General features: G+C 40.0%; 3 protein-coding genes across 6 annotated transcripts; all 3 read right to left on the reverse strand.

The window, feature by feature from the left end:
• Positions 1-160: 160 nt before the first annotated feature.
• Positions 161-19,181, reverse strand: LOC108111971. 4 transcript variants are annotated; one of them, XM_017221678.1, is made up of 12 exons: positions 19,081-19,181; positions 14,268-15,100; positions 6,334-6,669; positions 6,015-6,270; positions 5,351-5,949; positions 5,000-5,282; positions 4,705-4,942; positions 4,480-4,646; positions 3,784-4,044; positions 3,220-3,384; positions 2,030-3,123; positions 161-1,966 (listed from the first exon to the last, which is right to left on the reverse strand). In XM_017221678.1, exons 2-12 carry the CDS (start codon positions 14,460-14,462, stop codon positions 1,163-1,165), a joined length of 4,398 nt encoding a protein of 1,465 aa, XP_017077167.1. In that variant the 5' UTR covers positions 14,463-15,100; positions 19,081-19,181; the 3' UTR covers positions 161-1,162. The 4 variants fall into 4 exon arrangements, with proteins under 4 accessions (XP_017077167.1, XP_041675570.1, XP_017077168.1 ...); XM_041819636.1 differs by lacking the exon at positions 19,081-19,181 and adding an exon at positions 18,810-18,892; XM_017221679.1 differs by lacking the exon at positions 19,081-19,181 and having other exon boundaries at positions 3,220-3,375.
• LOC108111972 lies at positions 8,593-9,890 on the reverse strand. Its single transcript, XM_017221681.2, has one exon. The coding sequence runs from the start codon at positions 9,578-9,580 to the stop codon at positions 8,930-8,932; it is 651 nt and encodes a 216-aa protein (XP_017077170.1). The 5' UTR covers positions 9,581-9,890; the 3' UTR covers positions 8,593-8,929.
• On the reverse strand, positions 18,798-20,172 carry LOC108111973. The gene is made up of 3 exons (XM_017221682.2): positions 19,823-20,172; positions 19,419-19,455; positions 18,798-19,356 (listed from the first exon to the last, which is right to left on the reverse strand). Exon 1 carries the CDS (start codon positions 20,074-20,076, stop codon positions 19,846-19,848), a length of 231 nt encoding a protein of 76 aa, XP_017077171.1. The 5' UTR covers positions 20,077-20,172; the 3' UTR covers positions 18,798-19,356; positions 19,419-19,455; positions 19,823-19,845.
• Positions 20,173-20,487: the final 315 nt, after the last annotated feature.

Consider the following 20,487-nt stretch of genomic DNA (forward strand, 5'->3'; position numbering starts at 1 on the left):
AATCGGATTCGATTAAATATCAAGTCGCTAACCGATATCGAATTTGTCCGCCAAATTTGAAAATGAAAATTGCTATGTAAGTTAAATTTATAATTTGAAATAATTATGGGACTCTCCAGTTTTCCCAGTTTAAAATGCATTAAATAAAAAAATTATTTGCTTATGTTTGGAGAATTGGTAATTTATTTAAGATAAAGTTGAATTATTTATTTATGTAATAATATAACTAATTGGTTTCAAGTTTGTAGTTTTTGTTTGTTTTTGTTTTGTTGTTGTTTACTTCTTCCATCCTTCGCTTTAAATTAATTAATTACATTTAAAATCACAGCAGTCTTTCATTAAAAAATAGATTTATCAATGTTGTGTTTACTCCGTAGAATATAACTCTAACCATAGATTGTGTGTATAATAACTGAACAAACTTTCACTACATTCATAAAAAAATGTTTAAAATTTAACGGAATCAAGAGCTTACCACTAATCGGAGCTACGAATCGCCACTGCAAACTAACTACAGATTTAGTAATCACCTATATATATTAATATTTAGTTGATCTATATCTCATGAAGATATAGATGTACGTATCGTCATTGAACTGAGTTGACAAAATAAACACTATTATCTCGTTTACGAATTGCACAAAAGTCGAAAATAACATTAGTCGATATATATATATATAGTATATAATGTAGTTTTTTAGTTTTTATCTAGAACAAACATTAGTTTCCTTTGTATGAAATTTCTACTGTTGGAATGTAATTTACTTGCTCCTGTTGCTGAAAAATCTTTCGCCTTCCAATTTGTATTACAAATTTTCTGAACTACCTAGGCATGTGCGTAATTCGTTTGCGAATATCTGAAATATTTCTACACGTACATATACACATTCCGTTTTGAATTAAACTAGCTAAGAATCGGTGTGATCGACGAACAATTGAAAAAAGTGTCTATAATTGATATTCAAAATTTTGATTATGCTACTGAACTCGAAAAACGGGAAAGGGATGCACTTTGTTAGGAAATTGGAAACTAACTCCTATCCAATTATTACTGTTTTTAAGATGGCTATATATCGTACATATCGGCTTTAATCACAGCTACGCAGAGTTTAGGCAAGGCGAGTAGTCATTTTGGGTAGCTAGCAGGGCGGGATTCCTTAATCTAGCCTGCCACCTGCTGCATGGTAATGGTGCTGATCAACTGCTGGCAGATCTTTCCGTACTCGAACTGATCCCCGGAAATGCGTCGCAACTTGATTCCCTTCCCAGCTCCATGGTGATCCCGGCTTCGTCCCTCGCACACCTGCAGCTCGATTTGCAGTCCGCCCGAGTACTCCAAACTGAGATTGGTGGTTGGCTCTCCATAACCAGAGTGTGATGCCAAAAGGGAAGCCGCTTCGCATGCTAAAGGATTCGAGCTGGATGCATTAGAGGCACTGCTGTGGCGCGACTCTGCTCCGCTATCCTCCGAGCTAATGCTTCCCTTATGCAGCACAAAGCCTTTCGGTGGCATTGTGGAGTCAATGGTCTGCTTCACCATTTCCAGAATACGGGTGGAGTCCAAATTGGAGCACTCATGCGGCAGCGGGACTTCGTAGCACATCTCATCCGACATGCGCCGCGAATCGCACATAGAATCTGGTGTTAAATGGCCACACTCGGTGTGATCACCCATCTCCGAGTGGGAATCCGACTTAAAACCAGAGCTGGCGGAAGGCTCTTGGCAGGGCGACAGGTTATTTGAGTCATTGCTTAGTGAATCGTCAGAGAAACCAAGCGATTTGTCACTGCCCCGTCGACATTGAGCTTCGGTTTGAGTCTGGGATTGTGATTGGGTGGCATGTGAAGAGCCACTGACCACTGGGCAATGACTTCCACCACTCGATTCGCAATCTAGACTGGCCTTACGTCCAATACCTCTGGTAATTGATGGCATATCGCTGCTTGGTTCCGTGATGATCAGGCCCTAGAAAATCATTAAGATAAAGGATTACGAACTGGGTTGAAATTAAAATATATATTCCCTCACCTGCAGTGACATAACCGGGGTGTGCTGTTCCAGGGAATCCTCGCTGTCGCGACTATTGTCCGAGGATAGGGCAACCAAAGTGATTTCACTGCCCTGGACATCTGTCAGGCATATCTGCGGCGTTATCCCACCAGTACAACCCGCATATGGAGTGCCCGTGCTGATAGTGTGACACATTTGGCCGTTACCATTCTCCTCCTGTATGATGCACAAGTTGGGTGAGGCTGGAGGCGTGGGCACCACCCTTACGGGTTGAGCTGGCGATAGATTAAGCGGTTTAAGGTCGTAGTACGAAGCCGTGGGCATGAACCAATTGGTGGCTGCATAGTCCGTGGGCTGCTGATCCATTCCCCCGCCACAAACATCCATTGAAAGGTCTAGAGGTTGATTCGCTGCAGCGGCTGCCGCTGCTCCTTCGCTAGCGGCTGAAGTGCCACGGGTGATAGATCCTCCAGCACAACCAGTACTCAAACCAGATATGCCCTTGGTGATCTGATGCAGCGGTGACGATCCACCGCCAGCGCAGGGCAGGTAAGGATTGGGTGAGCAACTACCACTGAAGCTGGTACTGTATACCGGCGATTGGCAGCCGCTGCTCGAATTCGAGTTGCTGGCTCCCAGGTTGATGCTACTGAACTGTCCCACCAGTTGCTGTGGTTGCAAGGCCAGTGTCATAGGTTGGTATTGGGTGTATCCACAGATAGGTTGCCCAAACATCTGTTTAGCGGAGGTCAATGAGGCATTCACAGCGCCACTCTGCGGCAGGCTAAGTGGCGAAACACTGAAGCTTAGCATGTGCTGTTGCTGCTGCTGCTGTTGGAGGTGCAACAAATGACTCTGATCGAGGTGTCCTCCACTAACCGCCGCCGTGCTAGAAGCATGCGCTGCCAGTCCCAAAAGTGGAGCCAAATCCATGGGTACCACATGCGTTGAGATTATCTTGTTAGCAATTTCAAAACTAACACGCTGCTCCTTGACCAGACGATCCAGGGCGGGCATCAGATTCTTGATGGCTTCCGGAGGAACTTCAATGTCATGTCCACGCCGCAGAGCCAGCTGCAAACCCATGCCAGGTTTGCCATGAATGGGTGAACCTAGATGAATTATTATCCGAATTATTTATTACAATTCTTAGAAAAGGTAAGCTTGTGTCGAAGCTTGTGGCGCTAATTTTGGGATCCTCATCTTACCTGGCAAACTGATCGAATTTTCTAAAAGCGGCGGACTGGGTGCAACCAAAAAGTTTCTCTGTGCAATACCTTTCTGCAGGGATTGGCATTCCTGCAGCGGTCCTTGGAACTGGCTTTTGGATCCCTCCGAGGCTCGACGCACTGGACTATAACGTCCTATTGTCGCTGAATGACAAGCAGCGTAGATTGAAGAAAAGAAAAAGGAAATAGAAGGAGTATGTTAACCAATTGATATCTAATTTTAGCCAATATAATATTTATAAATATATTTAACAAAATAATTTTTACAGATTCTAAAGTGAAGGTTAAAAGCAGAGAAAATTTTATGATTAGAGTTTTAAGTTATAGAACTGTTATTAACAAAATCAAACATGTTAAATATTTAAAAAAGTTATTTAAAAATAACATAATCGAAGTTATCTTAAAAAAAAATAAATTTAAATTAAATTAAATCTAGGCTTGACGATAAGCAATTTTGTTAAAAGGATTTAAACTATTTTTTTTATTTTAGATCTTTTCTTAGTCCAACAACCGGAAAACCCAACACATAAACTCAAGACTTACCACCCTCCTGAACGGTGGGTAACTTCGAGTGGACCACCCGTTGGAAGCGCCGATTGTTGGTCGCTACCAGGGGCACAGAACCACCGGCGGCTGCCACCAAGGGCAGGGAATGTGGCGGCGACATGCCCTTTGACATGCCCATGGGCACGCCCACCGGATATGTACCATTGGGCGGCGATTGGCTAAGAGATTTCAGGGTCGGAGGCAAATAGTCGCGGTTCATGCGAGACTCAACCTCGCGTATTAATTCGGGAGGAATCACTATCATTTAGGCGGTAGTTAGATGGAAGGGTTTTTAAGCAGCAAGACCAGGAGCGGTAGCGGTTGTCGTTGTTGTTGTTGTGCAGTAGCGGGCGATGCAAAATTATCAATTGCAAAAAACCAAAAATGTTTACATAAAAAGAAAGTTCAAAAAAGGCAAACCATCAAATTATTACAGTAATCAAATAATAAGTAAATTAATTTATAGGAAATAAATTAAAGAATGTAGCACTTAAATATACAATTTAAGCCTGACATGGAGTAGATATAAAGCCATGCAACTAATCATTGGATAGACTTTATATTTTATACAAGAATATTGAAAAACTAGTAATTTTTAAGTTGGATTTATATATTAATTTTAAAGTGATTCAAAGCAAAGTAAGCTATAATCAATATTTTAAACACAAATCTTAGATTGCTATTTTAACGCACCTGGCGGCCTTTCGGTGACAGTGAGCAGACCAGTTCGCCGCTGCCGCATATTAGAAGAGGTGGTTGGCGCCTGGGACTGTGATCCGGGTCCCGGACCATGTGTCACCGACAGATCCTCCGTGCAGCCCACTGTATGACGTTGAGTGCCTCCGCGTTTTTGCATGTAACTACAAAGAAAGCGTCATTAATCATCACATCGAAAAAGACAATAAGACCCAAGTCAACCTCTGTAGCTCCTCGCTGCATTCGCCGGTGGCATTCTCCTGGCAGCACTGCATCTGCGCCTGTTCGTTGAGCGGTGACAGCTCCTGCACAGCCATGGGATCAGTGCCACAATTGGGATTGATATAGTAACCGGCTGTGTCCATTTGCTGACCCTGAGCTGGAACCACAACGGCACCGGTGGCGGGATAATAGATGTGAAGATTCGCCCCGCCATCGGAGGCACGTCGTCCAAATGAGCCTATCAAATTAATATTTTCAGTATTTTAAAATCAAATAATATACAACCTATACTCACTGGCTCCCATAACAACGGGCGGCTTGAGCAGATGCTGATCCTTGATGGTGAGATTTTGCAGGGGTTGATTCTGCAGCATGGGCAGATTGACCGGATAGTAGGGTACCGGCTGTGTTGGATCGCTGTATTGCGGTGGACCTTTAAAGTTGATGGGCGGTACATGGGGATTGGCCAGCGCCTGTTCGTGAGCCACATCACCGGGTCCCACCGTATGGCGTCGAGTATTTGCCCCGTTGACGCCTCCACCAGCCTGGGCGCTCAAGTGTTGCCGATTAACAGGTGACTTGAAAAGTGAAAAGTTTAACTTTTAACAAAAAATTCTTAAAAAAATGATTAAAGATATGCTCCCACCTCATTGGATCGCGCCAGGCATTCGAGCTCAAAGTCACCAAACTTTTCCAGATCCACGGCGACATCGGACCAGCCAAAGCCCAAAGCTGAGCTAGAGGCAGTGGCATTGCTCAGCGGACTGAGCCGGTCCAGAGATTCCTGCTTGACGGGCTCCGAGCGATCCACCACGCCCGTCGTGATGCTCGTCTTGCGGGATCGGGAGTAGGCCAGGCTGGCATGGTGCTGCAGTCTTTGGTTTTCGCGTCGTCTTTGCTGCAACTTGTCCTGTAGCAGGTTGTAAATGGCGTAGATGTTGTCGAATCTCTGCTCATGGACCGACTGTGCGATCATGTCGGCTGTCAGTCCAGGCAATTGAAGCATGTGCGTCATCACCACGGAGTCCAGCTGCGGCGGTGAGTCCGCCACACTGCCCAGCGAGGATGTGGATGCCGATTTGGACACTGTTCCCGATCCGGGGGCAAAGGACATGGCTTCGAAACGCTCTTCCTCCTGCATCTCCGACTGCCACTCGCTCAGCCAGCGGTGCTTGATGATCTGTTTGATGGTGTATCTTCGGTCTGGCTCCACCACCAACATGTTCCGGATTAACTGCTCGCATTCTGAGTAATACAAAATTGTTAATTAGTTTATAACTCATTCAACTTTAACTTGATTGCAGGCTCACCTTGCGACATAAAGAAGGGAATGCGGAATTTGCCTAATACCACTCGACTCTTCAGCTCCAGAATGGTCTTTCCATCGAACGGTAATGCTCCGCAGACCAAGGCATACAGCACAACGCCCAAACTCCAGATATCCGACTTCGGTCCATCGTACTCCAAGCCTTGGAATACTTCTGGAGCAGCATAGGGCGGTGATCCACACCAGGTTCTAAGCGTGGCACCCTCTTCGTAGTGATTACTAAAGCCAAAGTCAGCCAGCTGCAGAAAATAAGAAAAACTGTTAGATAACCTATCTTTCACAATAATTCTTGACAAACCTACCTTGATGTTCATATCCTTGTCGAGCAAGACATTTTCGGCCTTGAGATCACGATGCACCACCCCGCGCAGATGACAATAGTGGACAGCTGAGACGAGTTGGGTGAAGACGCGTGCCGCCTCTGGTTCCTTCATCCTGCCATTGGCTACCAGGTGATCGAATATCTCCCCATTTGGCGCGTATTCTGTTACCAGGTAGATCATCGACTGTGACTCCATCACCTCGTACAATCTGGTGATGTGCGGATGCCGCAGAGATTTCAGAATGGATATCTCGCGGAACGTCTTGCTCAGGTACTCCTCGTTCAGACATGTTTTGTCTATGATCTTAATGGCCACCTGAAAAATATTTCGAGAGCAAACAGGGAAACGAATTTAGCCAAAAAGAATCCAAACATGTCATTCTCCTCAGCTCGATTGTTTGTCGTTGCTCTGGTTTGTTTGGCCTCAGGTGAACGAACGTTTGCAGTGGAGCAATAAAATGAGGAGAAATTAGTTTTTAAAAGGTGGGAGAAACAGAGAGAGAGAGAGCCCCGAAAATTCAAGCTGTGTGGGTTGGCCAAAATAATGCGAGTCTCGCTTGGCTACCAATACAGTGGATCAAAAGCTAATATTATTTTATTACCAAATTTAATGTTAAATATTAATTTCAAATATGGTTTTTAATGTCCCATTTGGTAGAATCACAGAAATATAAACTAAATCCTATGATCGTCTGTTGATTTGCAATTCCTAATAAATGCTTGTGGTCAATGGTTGAAATGTGTATATTTTATACATTAACATTAAATTCTTAACAATATTTAAAGTATTACTATAAAAATGTGTAAAAAGTTTAGTAGTTCTACTATCAATATAAGCCACTGTAGGCGTGACTGCTGTTGCCAGGGCTCAATGTGGGTGGTTTGGAGGCGCATAGTCTGCAGTAGCAGCAATAATAACAACAGCAACATCAACACCAATAGCAGCAGCATGAACGGCAGCAACGCACGATGACAGCGCCATACATGGTGCGCGTGTTCGGGTCTTGGGATCTCATCTCTACGGATATGTGAATATGCGATACGGGCAGATGATGATTTTTGGGGCGTAAGGGGAGCAGTAGACTGTAGGTGGCAAGGAGAGAGGGGTGTGGGGGCGATGGCGGTCAGGGAGGCAAGACAAAAACATTCTTTGCTCACGACTTCGACTTTCGTTCGCCGCCGCCGCCGCTGCTGACTGTTTATTTGCTTTTGTGTATTCACAAAACATTTAAAAAATTTAACACAATGTTAAATAATTAACAACACAAGTAAGCGCACACTCACTCAATAGCCCTGTCTCTCTCTACTCAACAGTAGCTCTCTCGCTCCCCCTCTCTCTATCGCTCAATGACAATGAGCTAAAGCATCATCATCATCATCGCCACCGGTTTCTTTAAACATTTTTGTTATTGTTTGTTCAACGTTTAAGCAAATTCGTTCTGCTTCCTGAGTAATTATATATATATTTTTTAAGTAAAGCTATTTAAAATATTCTGTTTTGCAAATCAAAGTTAAACATTCTTCGAAATCTTCAATCAAACGCCAGGCAATGTAATAAAATTCAATCACAATATAGATTAATTCCGTCGTGGGAGACTTTGAACTTGGGACAAGTATGCAATGCAAACTATTTGTTTATAATAAAAACGAACATTTTTTCACTGCCGCCGGGCAATGCGGCGAATGCGTAATGTCTGTTGAGCGAGAGAGATAGTGGCCCGCAAAAACAAAAACAAAAAGAAAACGAGATGAGTTTGACACTTTTACATAATTGCATGAAACAAAAGCTGATTCTGCACTGATATGACGCCCTAGAAATCGCCATTGCCACGTGAGCTAGCTGAGCTTCAGCTTACAACGGAATAAAAGAGAAAAATTGAACGGGCGAAGGGAGAGGGTTTGAGAGGTAGAAGAAAAATAAAAAGTAGAAATGCCATTGCCACGTGCCATTTGACCTTTCCTTTTGGTCGCCGGCGAATGCGATGAACCTCAAGCCCCACTGCTCGCAAATGAGACATTTCAAAATAATCGCAACCAGAAATACCAACAACTATAACAGTCAGAGCAAAAAATACCAGTGTGTCGCCTCCTTTTAGGAATCCTTCAGCCGAAGGCAAACCAAATCGTATCAAAAGGTCCTATTGATTTAAAAGGCAACCTCAAGGCAAGGTCTAAATGTTGTTGATTACGAGTGTTGGGGAGGCCAAAGCCAGGCCATTAAACAAGAGCCATGAAACAATTTCAAGAATTTCAGAAATATATTTCCCTGCAAATCGTATTTCATAGCTATTATCTAAATGTCGTTTTTGATGTAGAAAAAAATTTTGTTTTTTTTTATATTCTTGGCTCTCTTAAGAAATTACACAATTTCTTTTGAAGATATAAATCTATTACTTAAAACATATTTTAAAATTTAAATTACATTTTACAAATAATTTGGAAAAGATAAAGAAAACTCGAACTGAGTAGTAATTTGAATTGGAATCCCTAATTTGCGTTTCAAGGTATATATCATAATAACTTAAAAATCAAATATGAATATCTTCTTATCTTTTAACCTACATGATCTACATATTCTACATGCTACCCTTCCATAAGAGCTTATTCTCCCGCTCTAATTTCTCGTACTGCTTTTTCAATTCTTCAAGTTCCTTAGAGTTTTGTTCAGTCAAACGATACAATTGGGCATTAAGGTCAATGATTCTTTCCCTCAGAGCATTCACTGTATATTGGCTAAGACGTTCTGGCCGGAAGACATCCTCTTTTACGGTGGCCACAAAATGCCACATGTCCTGCAGTTCACCACGTTTGGCAGTGCGATATTGGAGTAGCTTTTCATTAAGTACTAGCTTTTCCTGTTCGATTTCGTTGATCTGGCTTATTAAGTCAGCGGTGGAGGAGCTATTGGGTCTAGTACTTTGGCTAGTTTCCAGCTTATCCACAGTTTTCTTCTCAGTTTCCACCTTTGGTTCAGGTTCAGTAGTATCCAATGAATCCTCATCATCTTGGATTATGAAATTATTTGGATTCAGCTTGACTTGATGACATTCAAGATACTTTTGCTGAGCTTTCAAACGCGTTAATTCACACAGTATGGCCGTGGGTGTTTGCTTTGGCGTCCGGGTTTTAGTTTGAATTTTCACTTGATTCCGCTTACGAAGGGGTTTCTCGGGTGCTTGGGTCTTTGGAGCCGGTGACTTTTGTTCAACGTCTTTTGGTTTTTCCATTGGGGCTTCTGGAACATGTGATTGTTGCACAACGAAGGAGTCCGACAAAAGAGTCCTTGCAACTTTCTGCAGTGTTCGTTCGTGTTGTTGTTATTTACACGCGGTAATCAAACGTGTTGCCAGCACCACCACCCACCTCCTTCCCTTTCCGCGTGTTTAATCGATATGCGACCTCCTTCGCTTACACCTTTTCCACACTCCTCACTCTTAATTTTTCCTGGCTGCTGCACCACCAGCTATTTTTCTTGTCTGCGGGGTCAGTAAACTTTATTTGGCTTGGCTGGATTTAAAAATTTTCCAACCGTTGGCGGCGGTAACTTTCATGGTGGAAATATAAAATCGATTACTACAATTACAGTTTTCGTGTCATGGCCTACTTAATTGCCCATGGAAATGGAGCAAACGGGGTCGCGGCGGAGGACCACTTTTGTGGGTAACTAATTTCTAATCAGTACGTTTCACAGACAGGGGAAATCCACTTGCTAACAAATACAAGTGCCGATCAAGAGTTTGGCGCGCTAATCAAGTTTCAATGGGCTACCGCAAATTTTCGTAAGGAAATACAGTGGAGATTCTTGAAGTAAAATCAAATTACATACGAAGAATTTTAAAAAATATTTAGTATAAGCATTTTATTGATATTTATCGTACCTATCTATACTTAGAGCATTTTAAAGGGAAACTAAATTTTAAACAACTTAATAGTCAAAAATAAAAGTATAGTTTTATAATTAGTTTAAAAATAATAAAAATTAAGTCAGATTTCCTAAGATTACGAAAAAAAATGTTGGAACTAAGAGTTAAAATAAATATAAGTTTAATATAATTTCTTCTTGTTGTTTCTTTATATTTACAAAAAAAATTACAATATTGAAGTCTCACTGTTAATGTGGAGGAAACACTTGAGTTTATGTTGATTTATTATTTGTTTTGCTATCGCCTGCAAAGTCAAATCAAAAACAAAACAATCGAAATCCCTGCGAGAGTGAGCAGTGAAGTATTGAGGGAGCATTGAATTGGCGCGTGCTGCTAAACTTTTGTCTCGCTTCCTCCACACACCCACTTTCACCCACCACCCACTCTATGGAGTGTGTAGATGAGTGAGAAAGAGAAGACAAACGCACGTGACTGCTTTGCAAATTGGCTTTTCTTGCGATGACAAAGAGTCGCTGAGGAAGAATCAGCAGAAGATTGTAGGTTCTTCATCATCATCACTTGATAACATTTTCGGTTATCACTGGAATGGAATGTCTATGTGTGTGTGCGTGTTGCCGCAGAAAGAGGAAGACAACCAACAGACATTCATTACTATCGCAGCCAAGCAAATAAGAACGTGAAAAGAAATTGTAGAATAGCAAAACGTCGACTCTAGATTTAGTGCGCATGATTTTTTGGGTTTTGTAAACACACAGGAAAAATTTTTATGATAAACCGCAGACAACAAAAAGCGAGCAGCAGCAAAAAGCCGCGAAATTGTTAATGAAAAGGTAAATAAAAATTGTTAAACGATTTCATCCACCCATCTCGCTCGCCCACTATCCCCGTCCCGATTCCACCAATCGGGTTTCGGTCTGACGCGTGTTAGATGTTCAAACATGTTTTCGGTCTGCTGGCCAAGAGGCAACGCTCAGACGGCAGCTTAAATATTTGCCCATAGCGAAAGATCAATCAACAAATGTGAGAGAAACGGCTATATAGGCCCAGAAAAAAACCAGAGACAGCATAGGGCTGCACAGAGAGAAATATTGTTTAGAATCAGACATCTATTGAGATTTCAAATCTATTCAAAATACATCAGAGTTCTAGACTTAGAATATGTAAAACCTACAATATATTTTGTAAAATCCCAGCGTTTCTTAATTTAGTAACATATCACAGATATTTAGATTGTGAAATCTCGTAAAAAAGGAGCCTAAGAATGTGTTTTGAAATGTTAGACAAGACTATAAACGTTTAAAACCGTCAAAGGTTTTTAGTATTGATATCAATCTGCAATGGGTGTAGATAGTTATAAAAATTAATCAATCTCAAACTAATTAATAATAAGAACATTCATATTTTAGAGCTCTAAAACACGATATCCTAAATCTCTTAATTTTATAACATTTAAAATAAACTGTTTTCTTTGTCAATTATTAAAATACAAAACACTAAATAAAATAATAAATATTTTTCTCGATGTAGAAAACACGAAAGTGATATAAAGTGACTACGCTGCATGGCTGGCTGCTGCTTAATTGCATCAATTGGAGCATTAAAAAACAGTTGCCAAGTTAACTGCGAAAAAATTTAATTAAACTAAAACTTGCCAATTGAGTGAAAACACATTCCGCAAACCAAATTTATAAAAACGAATAATAAACTAAAATTCAATTTTAAACGACATATGAAAGCGATCAAACGAACTAGAACTTTAAACAAAGAAAAAAACCAATTAATAGTATACACAAAGGATTAAACTATAAATAAATGTTAGCGTCTTCGATCCTAGATTTCCACAAGAGAAATCATCTAAACTAGGTTATGGTTCGTTTTTATGATATTTTGCTCTAAGTACATATCGTACATTTGCTTATCGATGGTTCTGCTGTTCCTTGGGTTTATATAAATACACATACATATTTCAAGTTATATACTTATGTACATATGTAAGTATGTATTTGATAAGTACCTAGATTTGTGTGTACAAGCGAACCTTTGCCATTTTCCATTGATAATAGTGAATTATTGGCAAATGCGCTCAAGGGAGATAAGCCAGGGGCTTTAAGGCTACACTCTTGTAAATATACATATATTCATAGGATCCAAACATACACATGCTTAACTAACATACAGATATAGCTATACTATACAGAGTAATATACTATGTATATGGGTAATGCAAAAATAAGATAAGTGAGCACCGTTGGACCTTGAAGTTGTCGAACAGCTGTGTTCTTATCAAGGAAACTTAATTTCGTTACAGTCAACAAACAATTCGACTGAACGAGGGAAGCTGATTCGCTTGGCTTATCTGGCTCTTAAGTGCTACTGACCAAAATTCTCACAAAAACTAGAGATTTTGGATTTGAAATGAGGTTATAATGTACTCGAAAGAAAACTTCTTCGTTAATATTTGGAATTTTAACTTTATGAGAGTAATTCAAATACAAGATGCTGGAGAATAATATTACCATATGCAAGTTATATTGAACCCATTAAATCTATATTTTATAAATTGAAACCACAAATTACATTTGAAATCTCCTATTTATCCTGCTATATTCGACGATAATTATTTAGATCGATTTCGACAGAGGCACGTGCTCATCACAGATTCCTCATCGCTGTCAATTATGCAAAAATTCGTTTTGATTGTTGATTTTAAAAATTTTCAATATTCTTCTTAAATACACTTTTCCCTCGTTTCAATCTTTCTCTATTTGTTCCTCCCTCGCTCTGCTACGTTAAATGATTAAAATTCTGTGTTTATTGCTGTTATTGTATTGTATCTTTCTGCCATGTGTGAGTATCTCTCTTGACAATCCCAATTATCAAGTGTCACAGCTGTTGCTGATGTGTTAGCACTTCATCGGACGTTCCCACCCACAGAAACTGATAAAAAACAAATAATATAAGTATGCAAGTGACTCAATCTGTTACACGCTCTAAGTAACTTCTATACTATTTAAGCAAGGAGAAAAGGCTCTTAATTGTAATTTACCCGACTCATCAACTTCAGTTGACTTTATAGCAGGAAATTCTCAGGAACATAAAAACTGATTTGCAAATGCAAATGTCATCAAAAAAAAAAAAAAACAAAAGGTGAATTACTTCCTCAAAAACGTTCACAAAAACACATATGCACATATGTACAGACTCGTATGCCGTAGTAAGGTAATCAATGAGGGAGATGGCATACAAAACTCACACTTTTAAAACTCTTTACAAATGCGATTCGATTAGCATCTGTCGATTTCCACCTCCGGATTCTCATTCAATTGAAGGCAAATAAAAAACCAAGCAACCGAAACCGAAACAGAAAGGCCGAGATGCCGAAATCGAAACGAAACTCCTCCAGATTGTCAATAAGTTGTGTAAATAATTATTGTTCACATATTTACGCGGCAATAAACAAAATCATTAAAGAACAACAACTAAAATCAATTTGATCAACTCAAATGCGCAAAAAATCGAGGTAGAACATGATTTGATTGGTTGAAAAACATTCAATTTACATATGTCTCTCAATATTTAAAAATCATTTGTTATAAAACTTTTGGTCTTCAAGGGTTTCCTGGATTGTAAGAATCTAGTTAAAGAAGCTTTGGATACGTCGATCAAACCATGTCTGTCTGTCCGTTCATCTGTTCGTATACACAAAAAAATTTCAAGTACATACTATAAAAACTAGACGGAAAATCCAAAAACTGCATATTCCCAAATCGTCTTCTTTAAAAGTTTATTAAACTAATACGAGACTTTAAAGTTCCTCAATTTCATACCCAACTGGGATCATAATTAATATTTCATAATTCTTAGACTCGTACTTGCACTTATACTGTATAATATAATCAATCTTTTAACCGTCTGCTGTCAATTGCCAAGACAACCACTCGATTAGTGAGGTATGACTAACTAGTTATCGTTTCGTTAATAGAGGGAATCGGGACTTGTTGAAGGGATTCATTTGGATGTGGGAACTCACCTTTGTCTTGGTCACGATATTGGTGGCCAGCTTGACAACGGCAAAGTTGCCCTTGCCGATAGTCTTCTCCAGCTCATAGTAGCCGACTCGCAGAAGCTTGTCCACGGATATCTTGCTGGTCGATGGCACCTTGTAGTTCTGTGGCGTGGAGGTTGGTTGAGGAGCTGCTGACCCAGCCGCTGGTGTGGTGGCCATTGCAGCTCAGTCAGATTTGTCTTGTTTTTCGTTATTTTTTTGCCGGAGGGTTTTTGGGGAAACTGGCACGGGATTTGGTTTTTTCCAGAGTGGTTGTATCAGATGCGTAATTGCCTTTTGCGCACAGGAAATTCACTTAAAATGCATTTTCTTTCTGTCGCGGAGTTCGAACGCGACCGCGAGTTCATTTGCTGGCGGCGAGACTAACAAACCGGAGAATGGTGAGCCGGAGAATTGTGAGAACTGGTGACGGGATGCGGGAGATTGATGATTGAAGATTGTAGACCGGAGACGGTGACGGTGACGGGAGAGCCGCCGCCAGCAACAGTGAGATGTATGTGTGTTTCTTGTGGATTCTAAAATATATTCACTTAATTCGATTAAGAGGTCAATGGCAGCTTCTCGTTCGGTCGTTCCAGCGGATTCTCGGCGGGCAGTGGGCCATGCCCACCTGGAAACTCCAATTCTCACTTTATTCTTCACCTTTTATTTATTTATTCAAATAACACTTCCTCGAAGTTTTTGTTTCTTGTCGATTTCTTTATTTATTTTTACGACGCCTTCAAGTCTCAATTTTATAGCTCTTTGTTCGAACGCAAATTACTTTTCACATTTCGATTTTGCACTTTTGTCACCGCCTTTTTGAGGGAAAAAGACGGAAAATTATTAAATAAGTATTTCACTTTGCTTAGCTTTTGACCTTGGTTTTGCTTTTCATTTTGCTTCTTCTCTGTTTTCATTATCTCGGGTGGGCGTGGCACGTGTGTGCGTGTGGTTTAATGAGTAAAACAAACACCAAAGATAGCAAAAAAAAAAAATAAAAAAAACACAAGCCAGTGTTATCTATTCGGGCAGAAATCTCAAAGAAAAGAGGCACATGAAATATTTTTCAGCCATAACCGCGGTTTCTGCCCTTTGTATTAACATTGTAAGAAAAAAATGCTTTTAACCAGTTTTTATTATATTTGTTTAATAAAGATGGAAATTTGCATTTTAAGGTTAAATGTTTGTTTGCTAAAATATTTTAATAATTCAGTTTTGTTTTCCAATCTTTAGTTGTAATAATAAGAAGAATTTCAAAGATAAATTACTTCTTTCGCATTAATTATGATAATTTTGAAAACTACCAAATTGTAATGAAGGTATGTATTAGGGCATCTGTTAATTTTTATTTAAAAATTCTAAAAAACTTTGTTAGTGACTTTCGTAATGGTACTCAAGGTGTTAATTTTTGGCGCCCAGTGTAAGAGTTAAGTAAGTAAAAGAAACGACGAGAGGTACGACCACTAAAAAGAAGAAGAGAACATGGCCCATGTCTGGTTTTTGTTTTTTCCCCTTTTTTGTAAGACGATCGCCCAGCGAAGGGGGCGCAAAAGAGATGGCAAGTATAGGGGTTCTCAATGGGTTAATGTACAGCATCAAGGTCGTATGAAAACCGGGCACTTGCACAGCCACATTCGCACATAATCGCCAAGCGAAAGAGATGGGAATACCGGTGGTAGGGGGTGTATGAGACAGAGAGGGGGAAAACCGTGAAAAAAGCTCATTGAAATCAATTTAGAGCAGAGTGTGTGCGAAGAAGAAGAAGCAGGCGGCGACGACGATGATCAAACATTAACCCAACACTCGCGTTCACATAATCCAAACAAATTGTTTTTACCCTCAACTTTCTCGTGATTTTTTGCGGGTGTGAAAAGAGCACCGGCAGCTGGACATCTCACCATCTCATTTCCACTAATTTTCTCACATTAAGTAAAGGTTTTCGATACGCTTTCCATTGTTTATTTGCATTAATCATTGGAAAGACACAAAACAGTTGTAGAATTTTGTTCTCTTTCAACAAGATAATGGAGATTTGGCAAGTGGGTGGCACAAACTAGACCGTAGACCGAAAAAAAACCCGGAGAACGAAGTGCACGGAGTCAAAAGTCAAAGCTGAATGAACTTCCAACATGGAAGAGTACTCCGGCTAACTGAAGCCGGAGAGGCTGCGACCTCGCTTCCAGTTCGCAACACACTTCCAGCGCAGAGCGAGAGGAAGCGATAACTAAAAGAGAGAGATAACAACAAAAGACGTGCTGGTGGGGATACAAAAGACGTCACCGGGTCAAAGGTTCGGCTTCCGTTGAAAATCCAGTGGGTGTCACATCATGCACCTAAGAGGAGTACCTTTTACACTCTAAATTTTCTTAACAAGCTTTAAAACTCTTTAAGATTGTTTAAATTTGAATGTTACTGGGTTAATATACATATGTGTAATATCATTAATAGCTAAAGAATTTCTTGAATATTGGAAATTTCAGCATATTTTAAATATATTAACCCCAATTCGATTAAAGTATTTGTGGGGTTTTTTTTTTAAAGAAATTTACATTAATATGGAATAATTCACTCCAGGGAGAATATCAGAATAACCTACATAGATGAGTAAAAAATAAATGGTTTTCCAAAATGTACATTGATTCACTAGAATTTTACTCTGAATCATAAGCCACAAAGACCTACTTACATATGTAAATCAATCTTAATATTAATCAATGAAACTTAAAATACATTTATTGCTTGCAGTTTTTTAGTTTTAGAAGTTCTTATTAAAATATTGAATTAAGCTTAATGGAGCTTCAAAATTATGTTTTAATATACAAACTCTTCTTAAACGTTTTATTTATAAATAAGAAAAGCGGATGGGATAATAGTAATACCTTGGAACAAGAAAATTTGTCAGAACTACTTTCGCGGCAGGAGTAGGGTATTCTACGTATCTGGCCAATTTTGCTGATAACTAGCAGTAGCGGCCTCAGTTGTTTTGCCTCTTTTTTTTACCAAATCAGAGAGGCGAAAATGATTAAAAAACATAAAAACAACGGCAAGCGAAAGGCCGAAAAGAAACGACAAGTAAAATAAATGAGGCAACAATCCGAACGCCAAAAGGGGAAGGCGAGAACCGAAAAAACCGAAAGCAGACACGAAAGACAACAACAAAATCAGCGGAGGCTAGAGAACTTGGACTTACACAGCAGCCAAAGCCAGACAGAAAAGCAGACGGAAAGAGTGGGGGCGAGTGGGAGTGGGAAGGGGCGAGTTGGGTAGTGAATAGTGGGGCAGAGGGAAATGGAACGGGAGATAGAGCAAAGCAAACATGCGAGGAGAGAGCCAGTCGCGAGTTCCCCATCGATTGTCAAAGGGTAGACGCAGAAGGCACTATCAACAGGGACCGCATTTGCATGTGTGTGTGTGCGTGAGCGGGGGCGCAGCAACAGTTTGTGTATGTGTGTGTGGGACTCCAAGGAGTAAAGGAATTCCACAGGAAAACTACATCTAACCACCCGAAAACTAAAATTACTAAGATATAAACATGAACAAAACTGGTTAATAAACTCGGATTTATCGAAAAATAATACAAAATAGTAGGCACAATATACAAAACTAAGTTTAAGCATTATTAAGTGAAAGATAAAAAATCCCTTTTTTGAAAAATAAAATAATGAGTGCTATGAGAATTTATTTGAAATGATATGTACATACATATGTATGACGGAGTTCCATCAGTAACACTATATTAGAAATTCTATACTATAAACTCTTTTACTTTGGTGAATATTAATATAAACACTCCTTATCATTAAGACAAATATTTCCTCTGTGTAATTGCATATGTGTGAAGACAAAAGAAAAAACTTGTCGAGGTCGCACGCACATACACGTACAATAGCAGTCGAGTTTACAGGAGAAAGCACCTGCAATTGATAACGGGTCGCCAAATGGTAAATAGTATAAACAAGTAATGCGCAAGGTGTCCAATTAGACCACTCAACGGCAATTGGCTTTTCGCTGCCCCTTATTTGCGTTTTACCGGAGTTGCCATGACGTACGCACGCACACACACACACGTACAAAAAGAGAATGAACTAGCGAAAAGAGAGCCCCCACCACAAACGCACAAACACACACACCGTTATGGATGGAAAAACGTCACGACTTCCAAAGTGGAAAATCGTACGCGCAGTTTTGTGTGTTGCTTTTTTCCGCAGCTCGGAATCGAAGGTAAAACTTGCCGCAGCGCACGGCACATAATTGCCATTCATGAATGTTTTTTAGCTTCCGCATCTCAGTGGCTGTAAGAGATGGTCGCGTGATAGACGAAAGAATTTATTACACTCCATATTGTGAGATCAGGGAAGGACAGATCGTGTCACGCGGTCATCACTGGAAATAGTTGCTCACCACACACATACACTGGCATGTAACAACGCTGTTGTTGTTATTCCGCTTTTCTTTCAGCCTCCGCAACAACAAAAACAACAGCAGCAACAACGATCACAAAAGCTGGTCAAATACAAAACACACTTGTAAATTTATTTAATCTTCGCTCAGACGTGTTTTCATCGTTTTTTTTTTTTCGTTTTTTCATACGCTGGGGTCCCGCTTACACATTACGATTTCTATCTCTCCTTCATTTTACTTTATTTCCATTTGTCGCCTCTGCTATTTTTTTACTTTTCTTTGCTGGCGAGATTTCTTTTCACGTTGAATTTATACTATAAACATATGTATATTGCATTTATATTATTGCGCTTATCACTGGCGCTTTGTTGCTGGCTTCTTGCCTTTCGCTTACATATTATATTCACTTGTGTGTGCTTGCACTGAACACTCGGATTGGGATTTGCGTGGGAGAAACATACGACGCGCAACTTTGCATTTAACATTTAACATTAACACACTTAAATAATCGCCCTCGGCTATTCTATTGGAATTTTTTTATTCGTGCCGTTGACGGCGATTCTGATTGGACAACACCACCTGCTCGCGAAGCAAAAACTCGGCACCGACTCGGTGTGACCGTTTTATGGGAGAGACAAAATGCCGAAAGCGATAAGGGTGCGGTGCAACTCTGTGGGCGAAATTAGATGTTAGTCAACATTAAAAGTGGATTTGAATTTGAGCAATATTTACCAACACTCTGGATTCACGCTGGGTAAAACATTTCAGTCTGAAATATAAAAAGTTCATTTGTGTTTATTTGTTCTTAAGCTTAAAAAAATGTTGGGATATCTTTGGAACAATTAGCTTTCTTAGCCATCAAAAATTTGTATTTCGTTTTTTAAGTTTAACCAGAATAGTTTTAGATATATTTAAAATATTTTCTTTCCATTTAACTCAAAACAAAAGTGCCATATTAATTTTATTTGAAAATGTACATTTTTGCTGACTTTTTTAATAAAATAATAAATGAAATAATATTATGCACCACTTAAAGGGTGCCTTTAAGTATGCAATCATTTTGCGAGCTTTGTAAATTCTTTCACCTCTTAAGATATAACCAAAGACAACAACTTTTAAGAAATGTACATACATACCAATGAAAACATCTCTCTGCAACTTATGCGAATTGCTGTTGTCTTGGATTTCTGGTTGACTTTGGCGGATCTGCAGTTTGAGGTCGCTGGCGAATGGACCTAGTCACTTGGGCCACCTCTCGCACTTTCTGGATCAGAATGGTCTTCGGAATCTCACGAGCCGCATACCACCCGGGATTAACGGCTTTGACCCACGAGTTGGCTGAGCACTCGAAATTGCCCAAAAGTTTTGCCACACAGCTAAACGAAACCATTTTTTAAAACGTATTAAAATTCAAAGTTGTTGAGAAAACAGCAAAGAAAACGCTCCGAAAATATGATTGTGCCCAATCGGAACTTTAAAATCGAATGAGTTTTTACTGTTACTTTTTAAGGAAAGTCCTTTTCGCAGCCTGCTTTTGTAACGGTTTTTTCTCTTTCCTGCGCAGCCTGGAATACGCACAAAACTAATTGGCATCCTGGAAGGAGCCAGTCCAATGAATGAAATCCTTCCAGTTGGCCTTTGATTCAACTCTCCGCCAGCAGCCAGCTGAATGAAAATGAAGCCGGGAATTACACTACAGCACTAAAACGGAAAAATGCGTGGGTGGAGAAAAAAAGAGATGGGTAGACTGGGACAAAGAGAGATGGCTTGAAAAGAGAGTGGGAGTTACGCACCAGAAGTC

Source organism: Drosophila eugracilis, unplaced genomic scaffold (genome assembly GCF_018153835.1).
Source record: "Drosophila eugracilis isolate 14026-0451.02 unplaced genomic scaffold, ASM1815383v1 contig_90, whole genome shotgun sequence".
NCBI classification, from domain to species: domain Eukaryota; kingdom Metazoa; phylum Arthropoda; class Insecta; order Diptera; family Drosophilidae; genus Drosophila; species Drosophila eugracilis.

Bases quoted from the DNA above. Each gene is read 5' to 3' on its own strand.
- LOC108111972 (XM_017221681.2), bottom strand. From the start codon at position 9,580: ATGGAAAAACCAAAAGACGTTGAACAAAAGTCACCGGCTCCAAAGACC.
- LOC108111971 (XM_017221678.1), bottom strand. From the start codon at position 14,462: ATGGCCACCACACCAGCGGCTGGGTCAGCAGCTCCTCAACCAACCTCC. The intron at 4,943-4,999 runs GTGAGTATAGGT...TTAATTTGATAG, and splicing joins GCCCGTTGTTATGGGAGCCA to GCTCATTTGGACGACGTGCC. The intron at 4,045-4,479 runs GTGCGTTAAAAT...CCTAAATGATAG, and splicing joins TGTCACCGAAAGGCCGCCAG to TGATTCCTCCCGAATTAATA.
- LOC108111973 (XM_017221682.2), bottom strand. From the start codon at position 20,076: ATGGTTTCGTTTAGCTGTGTGGCAAAACTTTTGGGCAATTTCGAGTGC.